At 34.3% G+C, this 18,745-nt stretch overlaps 2 protein-coding genes across 2 annotated transcripts; one reads left to right on the top strand and one right to left on the bottom strand.

The window, feature by feature from the left end:
* Nucleotides 1-10,771: 10,771 nt before the first annotated feature.
* On the bottom strand, nucleotides 10,772-11,164 carry LOC113781523 (14 kDa proline-rich protein DC2.15). Its single transcript, XM_027327475.1, has one exon. It carries the CDS (start codon nucleotides 11,162-11,164, stop codon nucleotides 10,772-10,774), a length of 393 nt encoding a protein of 130 aa, XP_027183276.1.
* A 5,216-nt stretch (nucleotides 11,165-16,380) lies between these two features.
* LOC113781269 (putative lipid-binding protein AIR1) lies at nucleotides 16,381-16,994 on the top strand. The gene has a single exon (XM_027327179.1). It carries the CDS (start codon nucleotides 16,428-16,430, stop codon nucleotides 16,815-16,817), a length of 390 nt encoding a protein of 129 aa, XP_027182980.1. The 5' UTR covers nucleotides 16,381-16,427; the 3' UTR covers nucleotides 16,818-16,994.
* Nucleotides 16,995-18,745: the final 1,751 nt, after the last annotated feature.

The following is an 18,745-nucleotide window of genomic DNA, read 5'->3' as shown; positions in this document are numbered from 1 at the left end:
ACTCAAAATAAACCGACTTTTTTATGGGTGTGAAAGATGAAATTTTTATTATAAAAAGAAAAGGTTAGAATTTGAAAAGCCGCAGAGTCTGGAATTTCAATTATTTCATTTCTCTCGCGCTCTACATGAATAGTAACAAATAAATAGATAAATATAGTTGTGAAATGCAAAAAAGGAAGAAAAAAAGAATTTGCAGCTGTTTTTCTCCAAATACGTTGAATATTTCATTGATTAAATCCTATATTTCATTGATATTTACAATTAAATTATATATGTGTGTGTGTGTGTGTGTGTGAATGTATGTATAGACGTTGTTAAAGAAAAGTAGAAATTTATAAAAAGAAAAAAGCTTACAAAATTTAAATATGAGGGTATTATTGACAATTCCTCATCTTTGATATTGGTATATGGTTCCACTATAACTTCAAAGGTGCTAAGTGAAATTTTAAAAATTTCAGGGGAGCTAGGTGATATTTCATGAAACTTCAAGGGAGGTTTCCGAAATTATCCCTTGTTTTTACAATTTTTTGCAGCAAAGAAGATAGTTGTCTAGATTCAGGGAACAAGTGAAATTTTCTTCTTACTCAGGATTTTAAGGTCTGAATTTTAGACACTTCTAAAAATATTTAACATTCAAAGCGAGATACTAAGTAACAATTGAGAGAACTCTGTATACGTCCGCAACTTTCAAACTTATAGCGTCTAAGATACTGCTACGTACTAAAATCCTAAAATAGAAATGTAAAGCTTCGGACTTGAATCCATTAGGCTTGGACGGACGATGGTTCTTCGTGAGTTGACCATAATTTTATAAGATCGAATTGAGTGTGCCATCAATATTCAATACAGCTGCCTTGTCTCCTGCTATTTTCTTCAAATGCTCTCTATCTTCATCTTCATTCTCCTACTACTTGGATGCATTGCTGGGCCATAGACCAACCCTCATAATAATTCAATTTAATATATAGATAGATCAGACAAATAAACTATAATAGTCTGTTTTCTTAAATCTTTTGCCCACTTTTCTCAGCATTATTGCTCCCAACCGGAAGCCAATGTCAATGCACTAAATAGAAATGGTAATCCAATTCCGTATTTACCTCCCGCCACTAGTTTAACAGACTTGAATTATTGGCCAGAAATTAGGCATCAGATGAGATGGGTTGTGTCATCTGTGACACTCACGGGTCGTGGCATTATTGTTCCTTTTGCAAAGACGTGTCTGACCAAATTACACGAGAAGTACGAGGGCCGGCAGCAGATTACCACTAAAAATCCCACACCCCGTATATTTTTCATTTTTTTTTTTTTTGTCAAAACCTCGTATATTTTGTTGCAAACTCGTATATTATGAGTTGGCCGATTATACGGTCCCTATGAAACCGATCCCTTATGTAGCTTTTCAAACATGATGTATCTTTATTAGTTGGGTACTTCATTTCATCTCATTAGACAACACTCAACATATAGTCAACTAGTCTCAATAATTACCAATAATTTTCACTTGCTCTGTTTGGTTCCAGAAGACCACTAAGGGAAGTGAAAGTAATTCCACCAGAAATGATTTCCTGCGTTTGGTTGGGGTGGGGAAGAATTCATGAAAATTGCTATGCATTTTCACTAAAATCCGTTTCCTCACAAAAGCCTGAGGAAACAAAAGGAAAGTAATGATAACTGGGTCAACACGCGGATCTATATCCGGTAAAATCTGTTACTCCCTCCGTCCTATATATTTAGTCATGTTTAGGGACATGTGATTTTTATGCATAGTACACTCCACCAAAAATTTTTTTCTTTTGTTTTATTTTTGCCCTTAATTATGTGCTGGTTAAAATAAAAAATAGAAAGCAATCTGATCATATTTATCTTTATGCATCATTAAAGAAGGGTATAAGGGAATTTGAGAGTATAAAATAGTTAAAAATATCAAACATAACAAACATTTTGGTACATCCAAAAAAGAAAAGTATGACACTTTCAATGGGCTGAGAGAGTATTAGAATTTTTTTTTTTTTTTGAAAAATAAAGCTTTGTCTGTTGAACAATGAAAAACTCCTCCACTGCTCAGCCATGACTTAAATCAGACCTACTCCCATAGTCCCATGTTTTCCCTTTGTAAATGGCAACTCCATCCTCCCTTTCCTTGAATATGTATTTGCCTCCTCCATCAAGATCAAGTATACTTTTTCACCATGACTCCCGGTGATATACAAAGAGGAAAAGAAAAGTGTTGAGTGAAATAGACCGCCTTTCTTTGGTGGCTGGAAAAGAAAAGGGCTGAATGAGATAAAAAGTCTTTTCCTGCTGCCACCATCGACTGAAATCAGTAGAATAGTGGCAGCGGTGTCAGGCTTCCTAGGGCTACAGTTTTGCTAAAAAATTGGAGACTTAGGTTTGTTTGGATAAGAGTTTATTTGGATGATTTATTTGAAATAATTACTATAACATTTTTTGTGATGTGATTTATGTGAGATAAAAAGGTAATTGAAAAGATAAAAAAGTGATTCGAATTTGTGAAACAAATTATTTTATCTAAAATCATCCTAATCCAAACATACCCAGTTCGAAAATTTCCAAATTGGCCCCCAACTATTGTATTAGATATAGATTATCCTCCGGAAGACCTTTTTTTATATATAATAAACAGGATTATTTGTTTAGCAATTTGTGCACTATTGGTAAAAGAAGACTCTTTTCTTTATTTATAGTTTTCCATTTCAATTTTTTCACAAAATCTGTGATCCAAAACCAAAGAATTACTTTGGGTGTGTTTGATAAAACCAAAACTTGAAAACTGAAATCTGAATCCATTAAGTTAGTAAATTGATAAGTACTAAATTTGATACATTTGAGTGTATATCACATTAAGTGATAAGTGAATAAATTATCACTTAATTATTTTTTGAAGCAAATTTTCCAATGTCACTTAATGAATTTAGATGTTTTAGTTTTGGTTATCAAACGCGTTTGAATATGTTAAGAATTTGAATCCATTAAATTTAAGTGATAAATTAGATCATTAAACGGGGCCTTTCTTTAGAACTCTTTCCCCTTTCCCTACTACTTTTCTTAGTCAACCAAACAAGAGAAGGTGTTAGGGTTTTTAAAAGGATATGAATCACTCTCCATTTCCTTGGTTTCTCTTTCCTCACAATTTTCCCGGAACCAAACAGGGCCTTTATCTTAAACAGGAGACGCGGTGGGAAGTGTTTCCGAATTCGACGCTGTGTGGATTGGACCAAGCGCAACCAATTTGTATTACGTATTTGCCAGCAGGATGTAAACCAGTGAATAAGGACAACTTAAAAATAGACCATTAACATAGTTTAGTTGCATTTTCAAGCCACAAATGTTTATAATTTAATTCCGTTTCTGCAACGCTTAGGGTGCAAACATGACAAAATCATAGCTAATCAAACAAGATAAACAACAAAAAGAACTCAAATGGCAGCCTAAAACTTTCTGACCTGTTTACTTAGTCGACAGATTAGCTGCAGAAGTGCCTCTTGTGCAGACTGTAAAGACGCGCAACATGAGTTTACGCAACACATATTTCTTTTTCTTGAGCAAAAGTTTAACTAACAAGTTGCTATTATATAGCATGACGTACTGGGGAGCCAATAATTTACCTGTTTCTAGGTCACGAGTTCATACCTCTTACCAATTGCAGGACTAATTAATGCATATGAAAGGGAGAATGCATCCGATTCTTCATCGTAGCTAGCAATAGCATTGGACGTTAACAGATACGTGCAAGTTCTTTATTCGTGGGGAAGTCCATTGGCATCCGACAGTGTTCGTCGCTTGTTTCTTTCGGTCATTTTGCCTCTTCGTGTATACTTTTTCCTCCTATTATATATTCATTCATATAACTCAAGCTTCCTTAATTTTTGTTAACAAGGTTTTATCTCAGCAAAATCTGATCTCGTGTCCTCATAAATCTTGAATAGAGAGGCGTGATGCTGCTTCCTTAGCCTATATACCACATTTGCGTTGGCGCTGTCATTTGCGATCAGCCAACTGCTATATTGCGACTCATGTCATCATTGCGACAATGAAGTATCTATGGGTGTAAGCAAAATATTCTGCGATATTCTTTCAGGAGCTCCAAAAGCCAGTCGGCGAGACATCATGAATTGACAAATCACCGAATATACAGTATCTTAATTAAGGTTTTTATAGTACGATTCAAGAGTCAAAGACTATTATTCAAGTTTTAACAATATAAAACCGTTATAATAGAAGAGAGAGGGGGAACCGTCCATGTAGTATCAATTAACTAATGAAGTTCCGAAAAATGTAGGGTTGGTTGATCATGGTTTTATTCCCTTAATACATAGCATGCACGCACGGCTTATTTGGGTGATAGTATTGTTATGGAAAGAACAAATTAATTAAGCCACAACCCTTGTTTTATCTGCTGAATTCTTTCCTCAATTATGCAGGAAGATAAGATCGATACATTTGCATGGCATGAATAAGTGAATTCTTGGCCTAACAAGATTAGGGGAACAAAGAAAAAAGAAAAAGGGAATTCTTGAAGATGGTTAGAATTAATTAAGGATTTTGTAAAGGGTCGTTTTGTTAGTTACTCAATCTACCGTTTAACGAGTCTGGGATGCTAAAAGATGTCAGCATTGGCCACGTTGCGAAAACAAAGATCGAAAACGAAAGTCTTATATTGGACAGCTAGTGACATCAATGATACCTCGACTCCACGTCCACATTCTTATCATGTTCCATGCTTATTTATTTTCGTTGTTCACCTGTATCTGTTTTGTGGACTGCTAATTTTTATCCAATTTGAATGAATATTTCTCTAGGATGTCAAAAATGACCAGAAAAAAAAAGGGGGGGGGGTGCTTTTGGGTTACTTATTCCATGATTTTAAGTTTAGTTTTGGCCTTTCATCCAGAACCAACGGCAAGCAATTGTTTTGACTTACTAGAGGGTTCACGCTAATGCCGTACAAATAAAAAAAAGTTCTCAGGGTTCTTTATTGCTATTAGTTGCTATCACTTATCAGTTGGCGTTCTGGATTCGTAATAACTTTTCTTTTGGTTATCAACATGGTGGGGGTGGGGATATTTTTAGGTTTTTGGGGGGGGGGGGGGGCAATTGATGACATACGAGTAGTAGTAAATGTTGGTCGAGAAATGGGGAATATTTTCAATGATCGAAAGAAGTTGGGAAGAAGATAAGGAAAGCATCTCAATTTTCAACTGCAGGAAAACTAAAAAACTTTAAAATAATTCCTCTACAATTACAAACCCGCGTTTGATGGCCAAAACGGGAATTCAACTCAACTGGCCTTTTCTAGATTATGCCAACTAGCCTAAAGTTTGCCAAAAAGAAGAAAAAAGCCAGTTAATAAAAGAGAAGACACAGGGACCAATAAGGTCATGGATTCATGTGAGCATTTAATTTCTTTTCTTAGAGTGATAAGCGAGCGACTTGTGACTCCTATTTAGTTTCCAACCACGAAATTTTTTTGCCTTTTTCTTTTTTCCTTTTACAATTCCCCCCCCCCCCCAACAACCCAAAAAAAAAAAAAAAAACAACCCTTGCTACTTGAGTGTCAAAACCAAAAATAAAAAATCATTTATGTTTTACAAAAAATTTTAAAGAATGCAGCAGTGCACTTGTCCATACAAGTCCAATTGAGCTTCCCTTCCCTCATAGTATAAGAGTAGAGCAGATTGTTAATGTTAGACAAAACTATTTAAAAAAATTAGGCTTTAGAAATTATATTACTCTACTTAATTAGTCATCTAACAAACAATTTTTGTAGGAATTCAGAAGCTTTGTTTTTTATGGAACTCTGCTTATTCTAAGTTTTTGGCGATTCATCATATAACATCTACATAACCATTACAATTAGGATTCTTGTACGTCAATTATACTACTATCACAAATTGCAATTAGACTTCCTAATCCAATTGGACTTTGCGTTCACATATATCATTATTCGTACACGGTTCTTTTATCTGCTTTGGATTCATTGACCTCAAAATTTTTTGATGGAGAAAATTTTTTAATAGGAAGCAATTTTTCAAAACGATTCTCCAACCTTTGTCCAATTATTATTGATAGAGCACAAAGTAGTAGTTTTTTTACTGGGCGGACCAGGCGTTGGAAAAGGTACGCAATGCTCCAAAATTGTCAATCTCAGCGTCGGTGAGCTACTTGAAACTTGAAAGGGAAGTTCAATGTGGAACTGAAAACGGAGCCATGATTATAGCTTTGAAGACGGAAGGAAGCTTATTTCAGATGAGTTGGTAGTCAAGCTCATACAACAGGAGATGGAGGAGGAAAGCCGCAACAAAACATGCAAGTTTCTTATCGAAGGGTTTCCTTCAAGTGAAGAAAACCGGATTGCATTTGACAATATTATGAAGACTGAACCCGAGTTTGTTTTGTACTTTGATTGCTCAGAAGAGATTATGGTGAAGCGACTTCTAATTTTAAAAAGAAATAGTATTGCCTTGGAGTACTCACTCTCCTTGTGTCCGCAAATTTCAAGAAAAACTCACTGAAAATTTTAAAACCTTTAACATATCGGTCGCAATTAATGAAATCTGCGACAGCTATCAAGATTTTAGCACCATTAGAATAATGCGTATGTGTGATAATAGCAATTCTTGAGGAAACTGAATTCTCAAAGTTTATAAAGTTATGGTAGGTGATATGTTAGGAAATTGACTTTATTTCTTTTAAGCAAATTTCTTAATTTATATGTAAGTAATTAGTTTTTTAATTGTTTAGTTATTGAAGTAATTGTCAAGTTTTATCCTATTTGTATGAATTTAAAAATTAGAAATTATTTCCTATTATTACTTGAGTGTTGGCCAAGTAATGTATCTCATAAATAGGTAGGAGTTCTTATACTACAAAGTGATACATAAAGGGTGATATGTAACTTTATACATGAGATGTGAGAGGATTCTTGAAAAATAAGAGACAGTATACAAGGGTTGAGTTTGAATTCAAATTGTATTCTTGTACAAAATTTTTTTCTCATAATAAAGAATGAATTCTCTTTCCGTAAATGTAAACTCAATGATGGATGCGAATCAAGTTAAATTTTGTATGTCATTTATTTTTCATACTTGCAATGTGCTTGTTATTAAATTGTTGCGTATTTGATATTTCAAAAACGCTTGGATGCCAACATGATATTGGTGATACCTAGAAGTAATATCAGCAAATTTCTGTTGCCGTCCTCGCTAGTAAATGATGGTTGCAAATGAGATCTTTTTGACGTTTGAAATGAATGATAATTTCTTAAAAAGAAAAAATAAGTAGGGAAACAAAGACAGGTAAAAAAAATGGAGAAAGGAGGGAAAGATAAGAAAACAAAAAGAAATAACCTAGTGAGCCAAATGGTCCAACTGGTGTTACCGACTAGTTTGGAAGCAAGAAGCAAACAAAAGATTTTTTTTTTTTTTTTTTTTTTTAAAAGAGGTTCAATTCGGGCCTTTAGTTTCTTCTGCTCAAAAAATGAACGAAGGATGCTTATGTATTTCAAACAACTTTCATGGCCACATCTAAGACTTAGGCCCAACCCAAAAAACATAGAAAAGCAATTGGGCCATGTCTTGTCTATACGGAATACGGATCTACACTGTAAGACTCATCCGAAAAATAGTTTTTTCTCTAGTTGGGTTTGTAGCAAACATGCAATAAAAGGTGCGATTGTTAGGTGGATTTTTGCCTATTTTTGATCAATTGAGATGCTCAGTGCCACTTTATCAGTTGTAACTCAGTGTCACCTCTAAAATTATGCCAAGTATTCAATTAATTTAAATTACCATGTGATATTTGATTTAAATTTAGATTAACTGGACACTTGGCGTTGAATGAATAAGTGGCACTGAATTGCGATTGATTAAGTGGCAACGAAAATCTGATTTGATTTTTGATAGACAGAGTCTTATTTAGATCCTATTTGTAATCCAATTCAGCACTTAAATTTAATAGAATCAGTTCTTAAAATATTCAGACTGTTTCACAACCAAAAATTGAATATCTAAATTAATTAAATGTTACTGAATTTTCAAAACAAAATTTACTCTCAAAATTAAGTGATAAGCTATTCAATTATCACTGACTGTGATATGTACTCAAATGTATTAGATTTAATACTTAACAATTCAATAATTTAATAGGTTTAGACTTCAGATTTCAAATTTCAGATTTTAGTTTTTAAATTTCAGTTATATCAAACGCACCCTTAGTTACGGTACCTTATTAAAACATTTCAATTTTTATAAAAACATACTTCAAAAAGACACATTCCTTCCCCTCTTGCACATCGATTCTCCCTCACTATTTTACATCTTCCCATGACCGCCGTCCCCACCTTTTCCACCACTCTTCTTCTTACTTTCGCCACACCTTCTTCTCCTTCTTTTTTCCTTTTTCCTCGCCACCATCTTTCTCTTTCTTTTCCTCTTTCTCTCTTTCCTCTATTTATGTCCTCGCTATTCTCTCTTCCCTTACCTATTACTTACCTCCTGCTTCTTATCCGATTTAGGCGAGACTAGACCGAGTCATCTTTCTCTTTTCATAACTACTCTCTTTTTCTCCTCCACTCTCCCTTCTTTACCCTCCTGAATTTAGATATATACACATTATCCCCTTCATTGATTAGTCAAACATTAATGATGAATTTTTAATCTAAATTTTTGACAAAATAACATTAATATCCATACATAATGATTGTGGAATAATGCTATCCTTTTAGTCGAAATATGAAATATCTTATTAGAAAAAATGTGGAGTCACATGATATATATATAAAAAAAGAAAAGATGGTAAAACAAAGAATCAAAAATTTTGTTTTGGAGTAAAAAAGAATTTAAAATTTTCAAAACTTTTTACACTAGTTTTTCATTGCTTCTCTTTTTTTTTTCTCTAAATTATAAATGGATTGGCATCATAATTTTTGCTTTCCTTTTAATTTTCACAACATTCTTACGAATCAATAAGATCCACAATCATACCTTTCTTTATATATATATATATATATATATATATATATATTTGGATTCTACACTATTTCAAAAATTAATTATCAAATAATTTTCATTCTAAATGCACTAATTAACTTTATTTAATCTAAAACAAGCATTGCTATCAATATTGAGATAAAAATATTGATCTATTTAGACTAATTTTTTTTGTAGATTTTCTAATTCTTTTTATTATTGAAAGAGCAAATACATTGTGTTATTGTATTTAAATGGATTTAGTTAGAGGTACTATCGAGCCGAGTCGAGCTCGAGTAGCACCATACTCGAGCTCGAGCTCAATCAGAATCAGTGCTACTCGAGCTCGAGCTTGAGCTCGAATGAGTAAAAAAATTTGGACTCGAGCTCGAGTTCGAGTTTTGGAATAAACCTATAATTTTTTTTTCAAAATATATAATATAAATATGATATAAAAACTCGATTAAGCTCGTCGAGTACTCGAGTATTTATTTTTGGAGCTCGAACTCGACTCGTTGAATGTAACGAATAGCTCGAGCTCGAGCCAAACTTTTTACCAAGCCGCTCGCAAGCTACTCGCGAGCGGCTTGACTTGATTGCGCCCCTTAGTACCTAGTGAAAAAATGGATATTTATTATGTCACAAATGTTACATGTGTTTATGAATGAGCTGGGGATGTTGTAGTTGTGTAAAATATAATTTTATTTTAATCCTGTCAATAAGTTAACCACAAGGGATAAAGTGTATATATTTGGAGTTTGTCATTGGAGGAGAGGGGGTTGGGGGTCAGGGGACAAAGTGTTATTAAGGGCCAAGTTTAGAGGAGAAAAGTGTAATTAACCCTTATGTTTGTGTCTATGAGAAATTTATCTTTGCAACATCTATTGGTATTGAACTACTGCTGCTGTCTGATTCTTCTCCTCTTACAAACTGATTCCATGCATTGATTAAAAACAAGCTTAAAAGCATATTTCATAGTACTAAATTAGTTCTGATGATACAAAAACCCTTTTCTTTTTCCTCCTCCTTCCTACGTGAAAAAAATAATCTACTGATGCTTTATATTTTCGTTATTTTCAGGCCTGATCCAAGGAATTCGCATGCTATCGCATTCGAGTACTCGCTTTCCTTGCGTCGAAGATCGCCCGTTCGGAAAATGCACTAGTGAGGTAGAAAACTCTTGGCCTCTTATGTCCTTTCATTAGGCAGGGCAGAATCTGCATAATGGTCCTAGGAACCCAACTTGGCCTAGCTCGGTCAAATGATTCACGTGCCTTCAGTTTTTTTGTTTTGTTTTGTTTTAAATAAGTACGCATGCAAAGATTTTTTTTTCCTATTTTATTTTGCATGCAAAGATGTTTTGCTTCAACCTTACCAACTACATCTTAGAATTTTTATCATTTATAAAATAATATACTATATTATTTACGTATATATTTTTATAGAGTAGCCCATAATTCGCGTAAAAAAGAAAAGGAAAAAAATTTCAAAAGTAGTGAAGGACCAAAGTGCTAAGCACTAGAAAGTCAAGGAATCGACTAAGCAAAGTCGAAATGAAGAAAAATAAAATATAAACGTTACTTAACACCTCTAGCAATCAAGCGTTCAAGCTCCAAAAACATAGAAAATAAATATAACACAATGAGAACTTGAGAATTACGATCAGAAGTATGACAATCTCAATGTAAGAGTTATTGAGCACTTGGGAAACCGGAAATCAAGTAATTAAGTTAAACAGCGGAAAAATTCAAAAGTTATGCAGCTAGCTAGCTAAGCGGAGCCTAAGCACAGATGAAGTCTGAGGGGAGTTTTTTCCCGCAAGTGTTGACGAGCAAGCTGAGTGAAATAGGGATGTTAAGGTTGATTCCAAGAATGTTGGCTCTCAGAGCGGTGCAAAGGCAAATTGTAGCTTCAAGGTCAAGAAGGCCGCCAAGTATGGAGCAGCATGGAGTATCTGGAGGGTTTCCAATTACAGTTCCAATGCTCAGCAACTTGGCACATACCCCTAACTTCAGGGCATCCCTTGGGCAACTTCCCTTAGTTGGGGTAGGGGTTGGGTTTGGAATTGGCTTTGGCATTGGTGGAGATGGTGTGTTGCATGCACTTACGAGGACAAAGAAGAAAATGTTAGTGGATAGGAAAATGACAGTTGATTTGGATCTTTTCGAATCCATCTTTTTGCTCACAAAACTTTGATAATAGGAACTAGATAGGGTGACTAAATTGCGAAGCTAAGCTTATCCAGGTGTTTGATGTGATGGTTAAGATTGGCTAATAAGCCTGGTATTTATACAGCAAGTTTCCAAGTCATCTCAGACATGTGAATCAAGGCTGGCTGGCCAGTAATGCTTTTTCGTTAATTGCGAGAGAATCTGCTAAATGTATGCAATTTTTATTTTTTGTGTTAGGTACATCATTTTTTTTTGTATCACAAAACAAGACTGACCATAAACTTTTCCCAAAAAAAAAAAAAAACAACTAAGCACATATGCACAAGGCAATCCCGTGACTAACATCCTCACAGAAGTCTGTGCCATTCTTTTGCTTATTTAGGATGGATGGATTATTCATTTTCTTTTGAGTAAAAAAAATACTTGGATGGATTTAGATTCAATGACCACTAGGGTTGCAAACGAATCGAACTGCACGCGAGCAACTTGAGTCCGAGTTCGGGCCGAGTTTAAGTTGATCAAGTCAAACTAGAACTCGAACTCGAGATCAAATTCAAAAATACTTAGTTCGTTAGCTTGTGAGTCGATACGATTATATATATATATATTTATTTATTTTAATAGTAAAATTATATATATTCTTAATAATTTATGATTTGTTAAGAAAAATTATTGTTTTATTCATTTTTTTTAAAAAAAATTATTTTTTTAACTCGAGATTTACATTGAGAGTTCGAGTTTCATAAAATTAAGTTGAGATTTGGATCGATTCGATTCGACTCGTTTGCATCCCTAATCACTACCACAGATTAGAATATGCCTCTAAACTATATATTGTTTACAAGAGTTCTTACAAATCATGCACTGACATAACCCTTATATCAACAACGGAATGCAACACTTGATCTTTTATGTAGAAGTGATCAGTCTTTGTTAATTGAGCCAACTTAGGGATGGCAACGGAGCGGGGTTGGGGCGGGAGACCCCTTCCCCATCCCCAGCCCCGTTGCCTACAAACTCCCCCTGCCTCGCCCCATCCCCCGTCCCCCGCTCCCCCCGCCCTGTCCCCGCTAATAAAAATTTGTTATATAATTTTATTATGGTTAAATTTTAGCAAATAATCAAGTACTAAAATATTAACACATCATCAAATTATTATTCATTATAATTTTACAATTAAAACTTATAAAAACAATCAAATAAAAAATATTTAAATACAATCCAACATGATGAAATAAATATAACTAAAGTAGTCAAGTTTTCACTTTTGGCATAAATACAATCACTAATTCATTATTATGCTTGTGCTTTTTTAAAGAAAAAAATATTATTGTATTAAGTGTAATTAGGGATTTAGTATAAATGTATTAGTAAATTTAGTATAACCAATTAATAATTTGTATTAGTGCACATATATAATTATTAGTATAATTAATAATATCAATTATATTATATATACTAATAGACATTATATAATACATATAACTAATAATATCATTATCATAAGTTTGTAACTAATTAAATTATATATTATATATATAATATATTTATTTTTTTAAAATGGGTGGCGGGCGGAGCCCCACATATTCCCCCCGCCCCCGTCCCAACCCCCTCCCGCGGTCACCCGCTCCCATTGCCATTCCTAAGCCAACTTGTGTCGGCAGATGAATTATTCATTTCAGCCAATCAAAATATAGTTCTACCAGATTTACCCACCGACAATTCCTCGCTGTCGACCTGGGTTCATTCACCAGCCTTTTCTTTTGTTTTTCCAGTTTAGGTAAATCAGCGGCCAACTAAACACGTGCAGGCAATTAGGCGGCACCACCTCTGTTCTTCAACTGTGGGCGGTCAAGAGAGCATCTCTCTCTGGCAACCATAATTGAGTCCACAGCGACTAATTGGCCATAGGCGCGAGAGCCCGATGCTAGGAAGATTTCTTGAATAAAACCCATGTCAGCCCAGCTCCAAAACTTTTCTTGGGCCTGCTAAATACTTAATGATAGCATTAGGAATGGCAATGGGGCGGACACCCGCCCCGCGGGGGTCATTGGGGCAGGGATAGGGGGGGGGGGGGGGGGGGGGGGGGGGGGGGGGGGGGGAATTTTTTACCCCCGTTTAGAAACGGGGCGGGGGTATACTCTCCCGCTCCGCCACCCGTTTGAAATATATATATGTACATAATTATATATATAATGATATTATCAATTATACTACTAATTATACATGTCTATTAATAAAAATTATTAATTTTTTATACTAAATTTATTAATATATTTATATTAAATTCCTAACTACACTTAATACAATAACACTTTTTCTAAAAAAACACAATAATAATTTAGTAATTGTAGTTGTATCAAAAGTGAAAACTTGATTATTTTAGTTATATTTGTTTTGTTATATTAGATTGTATTCAAATAATCTTTGTTTAATTATTTTTATGAGTTTCAATTGTGAAGTTACAATGAATAATAATTTAGTGATGCGTTGATATTTTAGTACTTGATTATTTGCTCAAATTTAATTATAATTAAGTTATATAATAAAATTTTTTTAACTCCATGGGTGCCCCTGCGGGGGAAGCGGGCGGGGGGAATTAAAATGTAACGGGGCGGGGGTTGGGGGAGGTGTCCCCCGCCTCACCCCCGCCCCATTGCCATCCCTAGATAGCATCTCCACTTCATTGGCTGCGTCTGGGCGGTCAAAAATAATTCTATTTCTTCTGTACATGCACTGAAACCATAACTTAATTGCAATAGGTAAAGATTAAGAAAATCAGTATCAGTCAAGAATTACCATGCGATTTTCTTTGTTGTGTACAGGCTGTGCTGCTACGACCCTAGGCTACCATTTTCGCAGCAACGAAGTTTAGCCGGGATAAAAGAAGCTTCATGAAACCTAATTTAGAGTAGACTTTTCCTCTAAAAGCAGCAAGAATCACAATTTACGGAAAAGAGATACTTGTCTACAACCTCAAAAACAAATGGAAGTAGGATCCAACTTGCGGATTTATGGAGATCAACACTCAACTAGTCCTGAATTTTGACTTGATGCTGCATTCAAAAATAGTAAATCAAATTTGGATCTTTAATCAATGGTTTGGTCCTCTGACCACTTATTTTTCTGGTTAGGGATCAGGACCTTATGATGTCATTTCAGAAAGAATGAAGTACAATGAATAAAAATTGATTACCTAAGATTCGTTTAACCATTTAAGGACTGATTCACGATTGGATGTACGATTTAAGAACTGATTCATCATTATTATTTAAAGAGTAAATTTTATATATACTGACAGTGTATATACTATCACAATTGGATGTACGACACATATACAAAATTTGATTTTCAAATTCAAATTCAGATTATGTGTTATACATCCAATGATGAAAGTGTATATACTGTCAGTGTATAAAAGATTAGTTTTTATTTAAATAGGTCTTTCATTTAATTAGCGCAAACAATCATCAAATTGGCCTACCAATTTGCTTACTCTTCAATAGACTAATCGGGCATGGCTCCCATATCAGATTTTTTGAAACCTACTTAATGCACCATGTTAGTGTGAAACGAAGAAAAACAATGCAGTTAAACGACAAATCTTCATTGATCAGCATCAAATGATGTAAAATTCTCGTCGACATGCAATTTTGGTGGAGCCCTTGTTAGTTTCCTATACAGCCCGTGACACTCCAGGACGCTAGCTAGGAGCTAACGAGTGAAGACGCCAAGCAACAAATATGGGATTTCCATTGAGGGCTGGAAGCTGCCAGAATATTGAACATTTTACCTATATAAACTAGTTTCTTTTGTTTTTCTTTTTTGGGTGTGTATAAATATGTATACGTGTATTGATAAGCATCATTTTATTTTTGGTGCTTCAAAAACAAATTTTGTATGGTGATCCAAACCAGACTTGAGATTCATGGCATCTCCTCCTATTGCAGAAAGATGCTATGAAGGTTTATAGCAGCACTAATTTGAAGTCAAGGTAAACCGACGCGTAATCCAAACTTTGATGGTGACTTTGCAGATAAGGTGTGGTATGTATATACTGAATTTGACAAAAGACAAGAAAAGGAAAATGTTTCGAAGGAGAATAATATTACTTGATTCTCAACGGATGGCAAGAATGCTAGCCACAAATATTAATGGGGAACATGTCGCAGAGAATCATTCAATTGTTGAAATCTAAAACACACAACAAATCTGTAATCATTCAATTGTTGAAATCTAATACACACAACAAAATTCAATTAAAAGATCACAACATTGCTGGAATGTTTGGAGGTCTGTTAGTATAACTATTTCACGAGTTCTGAACTACCTTTATCAGTTTTTAGAGTATTTCTCTAATTTTTTCGACTTCCAGTTTCGCCAGGATTGTTGATTTTCGTATACCGATTACCAAATGATGTATCAATTATACAAGAAAACCAAGAATTTGATTTTTTTTTTTATACATAAATTGGCTGTGTAACAGCACTGGACATATATACGGTGGGTTTCACATAATCCATGGTTTGATCGACCTGGCCGTTTCAAAGAAACTTGGCTTGAGTCGATTATTCTACCACATATTTGATCACAGATGCATGTCTTCAAATATATCTAAACACTACATCTTTTTAGCACTGATAATAGTTGTAAAATCCAAAATATTGAAGTTTGCCCTGGATACATCAACTAAACACTTTTAACTTAATTAGGTAATGTTACACTTTGCAATTTCTCGATGATGGTGAATAAATAGTACCCCGAAAATGGATATTCTATGTCGTAAAATTTTCCACATCAACCATCGTTGATTCAAGATCTCTTTTTGGACCTCGAAAGAAGAAACTATAAAGAAGACAAGTTGCCAAAATGTACAGTCAAATACAGCAGAACTTACGTACATTCTCATAACCAGAAAAAGATTTCAATAGTACGTAAACTATCAAATAATTCTATCAAACTTGTAGTTTAGCACATAGGTGAACTAAAGCCCAAAAACAAAAAGAAAGGCAATAACCTGTCAGATTCTCGGTTCACATGCAAGCTTCCAAATGCCGAATGTTGTCGGGCATGCCAGCTAAAGTACCTATAAGACACATGGCCATCACAATTTTCTTTATGTGCTTCAATTTTAACTCATATTCCTGAGGATCACTACCCATGCAAGCTATAAAAAGCCCACCTCACCTAAAAGTTCTCCACCATCAAATTACGAAACCCTTCTTTCTTTTACCCATTTTCTTAGTAATTGTTTCAAGTTCTGGATATGGCCTCCATGAACACTACTAGGGCTATTGCTCTCTTTCTTTGTTTCAACGTTCTCTTTTTCACTTTTGCTAGTGCATGTGGAGGCGGTTGTCCTCCAAAACCAAAGCCAAAGCCAAAGCCAAAGCCAGGCAAATGCCCTAAGGATGCACTAAAATTAGGTGTATGTGCAAATGTCCTTAGCGGATTGCTTAATATTACTATTGGTAACCCTCCAAAGAAACCATGCTGCACATTGATTCAAGGTCTTGCTGACCTCGAGGCTGCTGTTTGCCTTTGCACCGCGATTAAAGCAAACATTCTAGGTATCAACCTTGACATCCCACTTTCCCTAAGCCTGCTCCTTAACGTCTGCAGCAAGAATGTCCCAAAGGGCTTCGTATGTGCCTAGAGTGCGAAGAGGGCTTCCTGAAGACTGAAGTACTTTTGAACTTTTGTTTTCTTCTGTTCTTTTTTTTTCTCTTGATTTCGAAATTCTTGTTATGTGTGATACCAGAAAAGCAATCTGGTGTGTATATTTACTTGGTAACTTCTTGTTTCCATTTGTACTAATAGTTGTGTTGTTTGATGGCTTGACATTAAATAAATTTTCTATTGTGAATTCACATGATCAGTCTTGTTACTTGGGTGTGCAAAATGCTTCGGATGTACCTGACAAAAACTCTACACTTTTGTTTTCCTTTTCTTATGTGGTTTCTTCAAAAGGACAAGAGCTATAAGTTTAACGTTGCCATAGAATGACCATCTTAACATTTTTATTCTTTTTCTCACTTAGAACTTTGTCGTGTAAATTGTTAAACCATTTAAGAGACAATTAAGGACAAATGGCATATTCAAATGTTTTTTTTTTCCTTTTCTTTAAAAAAACTGATGAATATGTCATTTGTCCAACAGTTTTTTTTTTTTTTTGGTTGGAAAAGGAAAGTGGAATACGAAATAATGGAGAAGATCGAAGTCCAACTTGCTTGCGCAAAAGTTATGCAATTTGGTTGGAGTTACTGTAGATAAGTTTCTACCGACAAATTTGAGATAAGATTGTCATATGTAAAGTTTTAGTAGAATCGTGCACATAGACGACTATATGTCAGAGTTCTATTTAATTCAATATAAAATGGAGAAAAAGCTTGAATGTTTCTCATATTTACAATTACAAATCTTCATGCCAAGTTTTAGGTGCTGATCTTTCATATCTCAGGATGCACGAAAACTAATAATTAAGCTCAAAACATAGAGGATTATGCGACAAGCATATAATTATAGTTTGCCAAGAAAAGATTATGCAACTACACTACTGTCACTAACTTCCTTACCTTTTCTTAAGAACATGATCAGAAGGAAAAGATAAGAGGAGTGACATGAAATCCAGCAAAGACAAAGTTTCACTTACCAATGTACAGCCTGTTTCAGATGACAATAACTGAATTTAAAAAAAAAAAACACAATGAAAAATATACAACCTAATATTTTCTTTTTCTTTAAGAAGTTTATTTGAATAGGTTCTACTATAATACAACCAAATTCAAACCGAATATAGATGACACAAGCGTGGTTACGTCCCATGAAATGGAGAAGCAAACACTATATCTATATGTTTTTCTATACGTATAACACATATTTTCAGTAAACTTATGTTTAATGGTGATATACATTTACTCCTTGATACTTTTACTACGCTATACAGATTAAAATAACAATTTTTTTTCATTTGAATCTTTTCTATCCTTGCCGAAGCAGTCTTTCTTAAAGTCTGCTTCATAAATAAAGGACATAGCTCAGTTTCAAGTTATTGAAAGCATTTTAACCTTTTCGCAATATGTTTTATGTAATCCAATTGTCTACTTTCCTTCCAAAGTAGCCTTTAGTAAATTACTTTAGTTACTACTTTGGAAAAGGCAAAAACTTTGTTTGTGGGGTGTGTGGGGGAGGAGGGGGGGGGGGGGAGGCTCATCTTTTAGAACTTTTGGACAGTGTTTGTTTAGAGGGAATAGAAAGGAAAGGAAAAGAAAGAAAATGGAGGGATAAGAGTTTTGATGTTTGAATTGATTTTTAAGAAGGGAAAAGAAAGGATAGAGAGGGATGAGATATAGTTATTTTTTATTAGTCTATTTTCTATCTAAAAGTGGGTAGAAACAGGGGGTAAGGAAATCAAAATTATGAAAATTTTCTAAAAAGTCCATGTGTTTACAAATTAAAATTTTAAATAATGAATAAAAAAATAAATAACTCATGATAGTTTTTCTTTCCTTACCTTTCCTTCTCTAATCCAAATAATATTTTCAATGTTTTCTTTTTTAATTTGTTCCCTTGTATCTAACCTAA

The sequence above is a fragment of the Coffea eugenioides genome, chromosome 8 (assembly GCF_003713205.1).
Source record: "Coffea eugenioides isolate CCC68of chromosome 8, Ceug_1.0, whole genome shotgun sequence".
In the NCBI taxonomy this organism is placed as follows: Eukaryota; Viridiplantae; Streptophyta; class Magnoliopsida; order Gentianales; family Rubiaceae; genus Coffea; species Coffea eugenioides.
This window is presented reverse-complemented; position numbering and strand designations above follow the sequence as displayed.

Bases quoted from the DNA above. Each gene is read 5' to 3' on its own strand.
- LOC113781523 (XM_027327475.1), bottom strand. From the start codon at position 11,164: ATGGATTCGAAAAGATCCAAATCAACTGTCATTTTCCTATCCACTAAC.
- LOC113781269 (XM_027327179.1), top strand. From the start codon at position 16,428: ATGGCCTCCATGAACACTACTAGGGCTATTGCTCTCTTTCTTTGTTTC.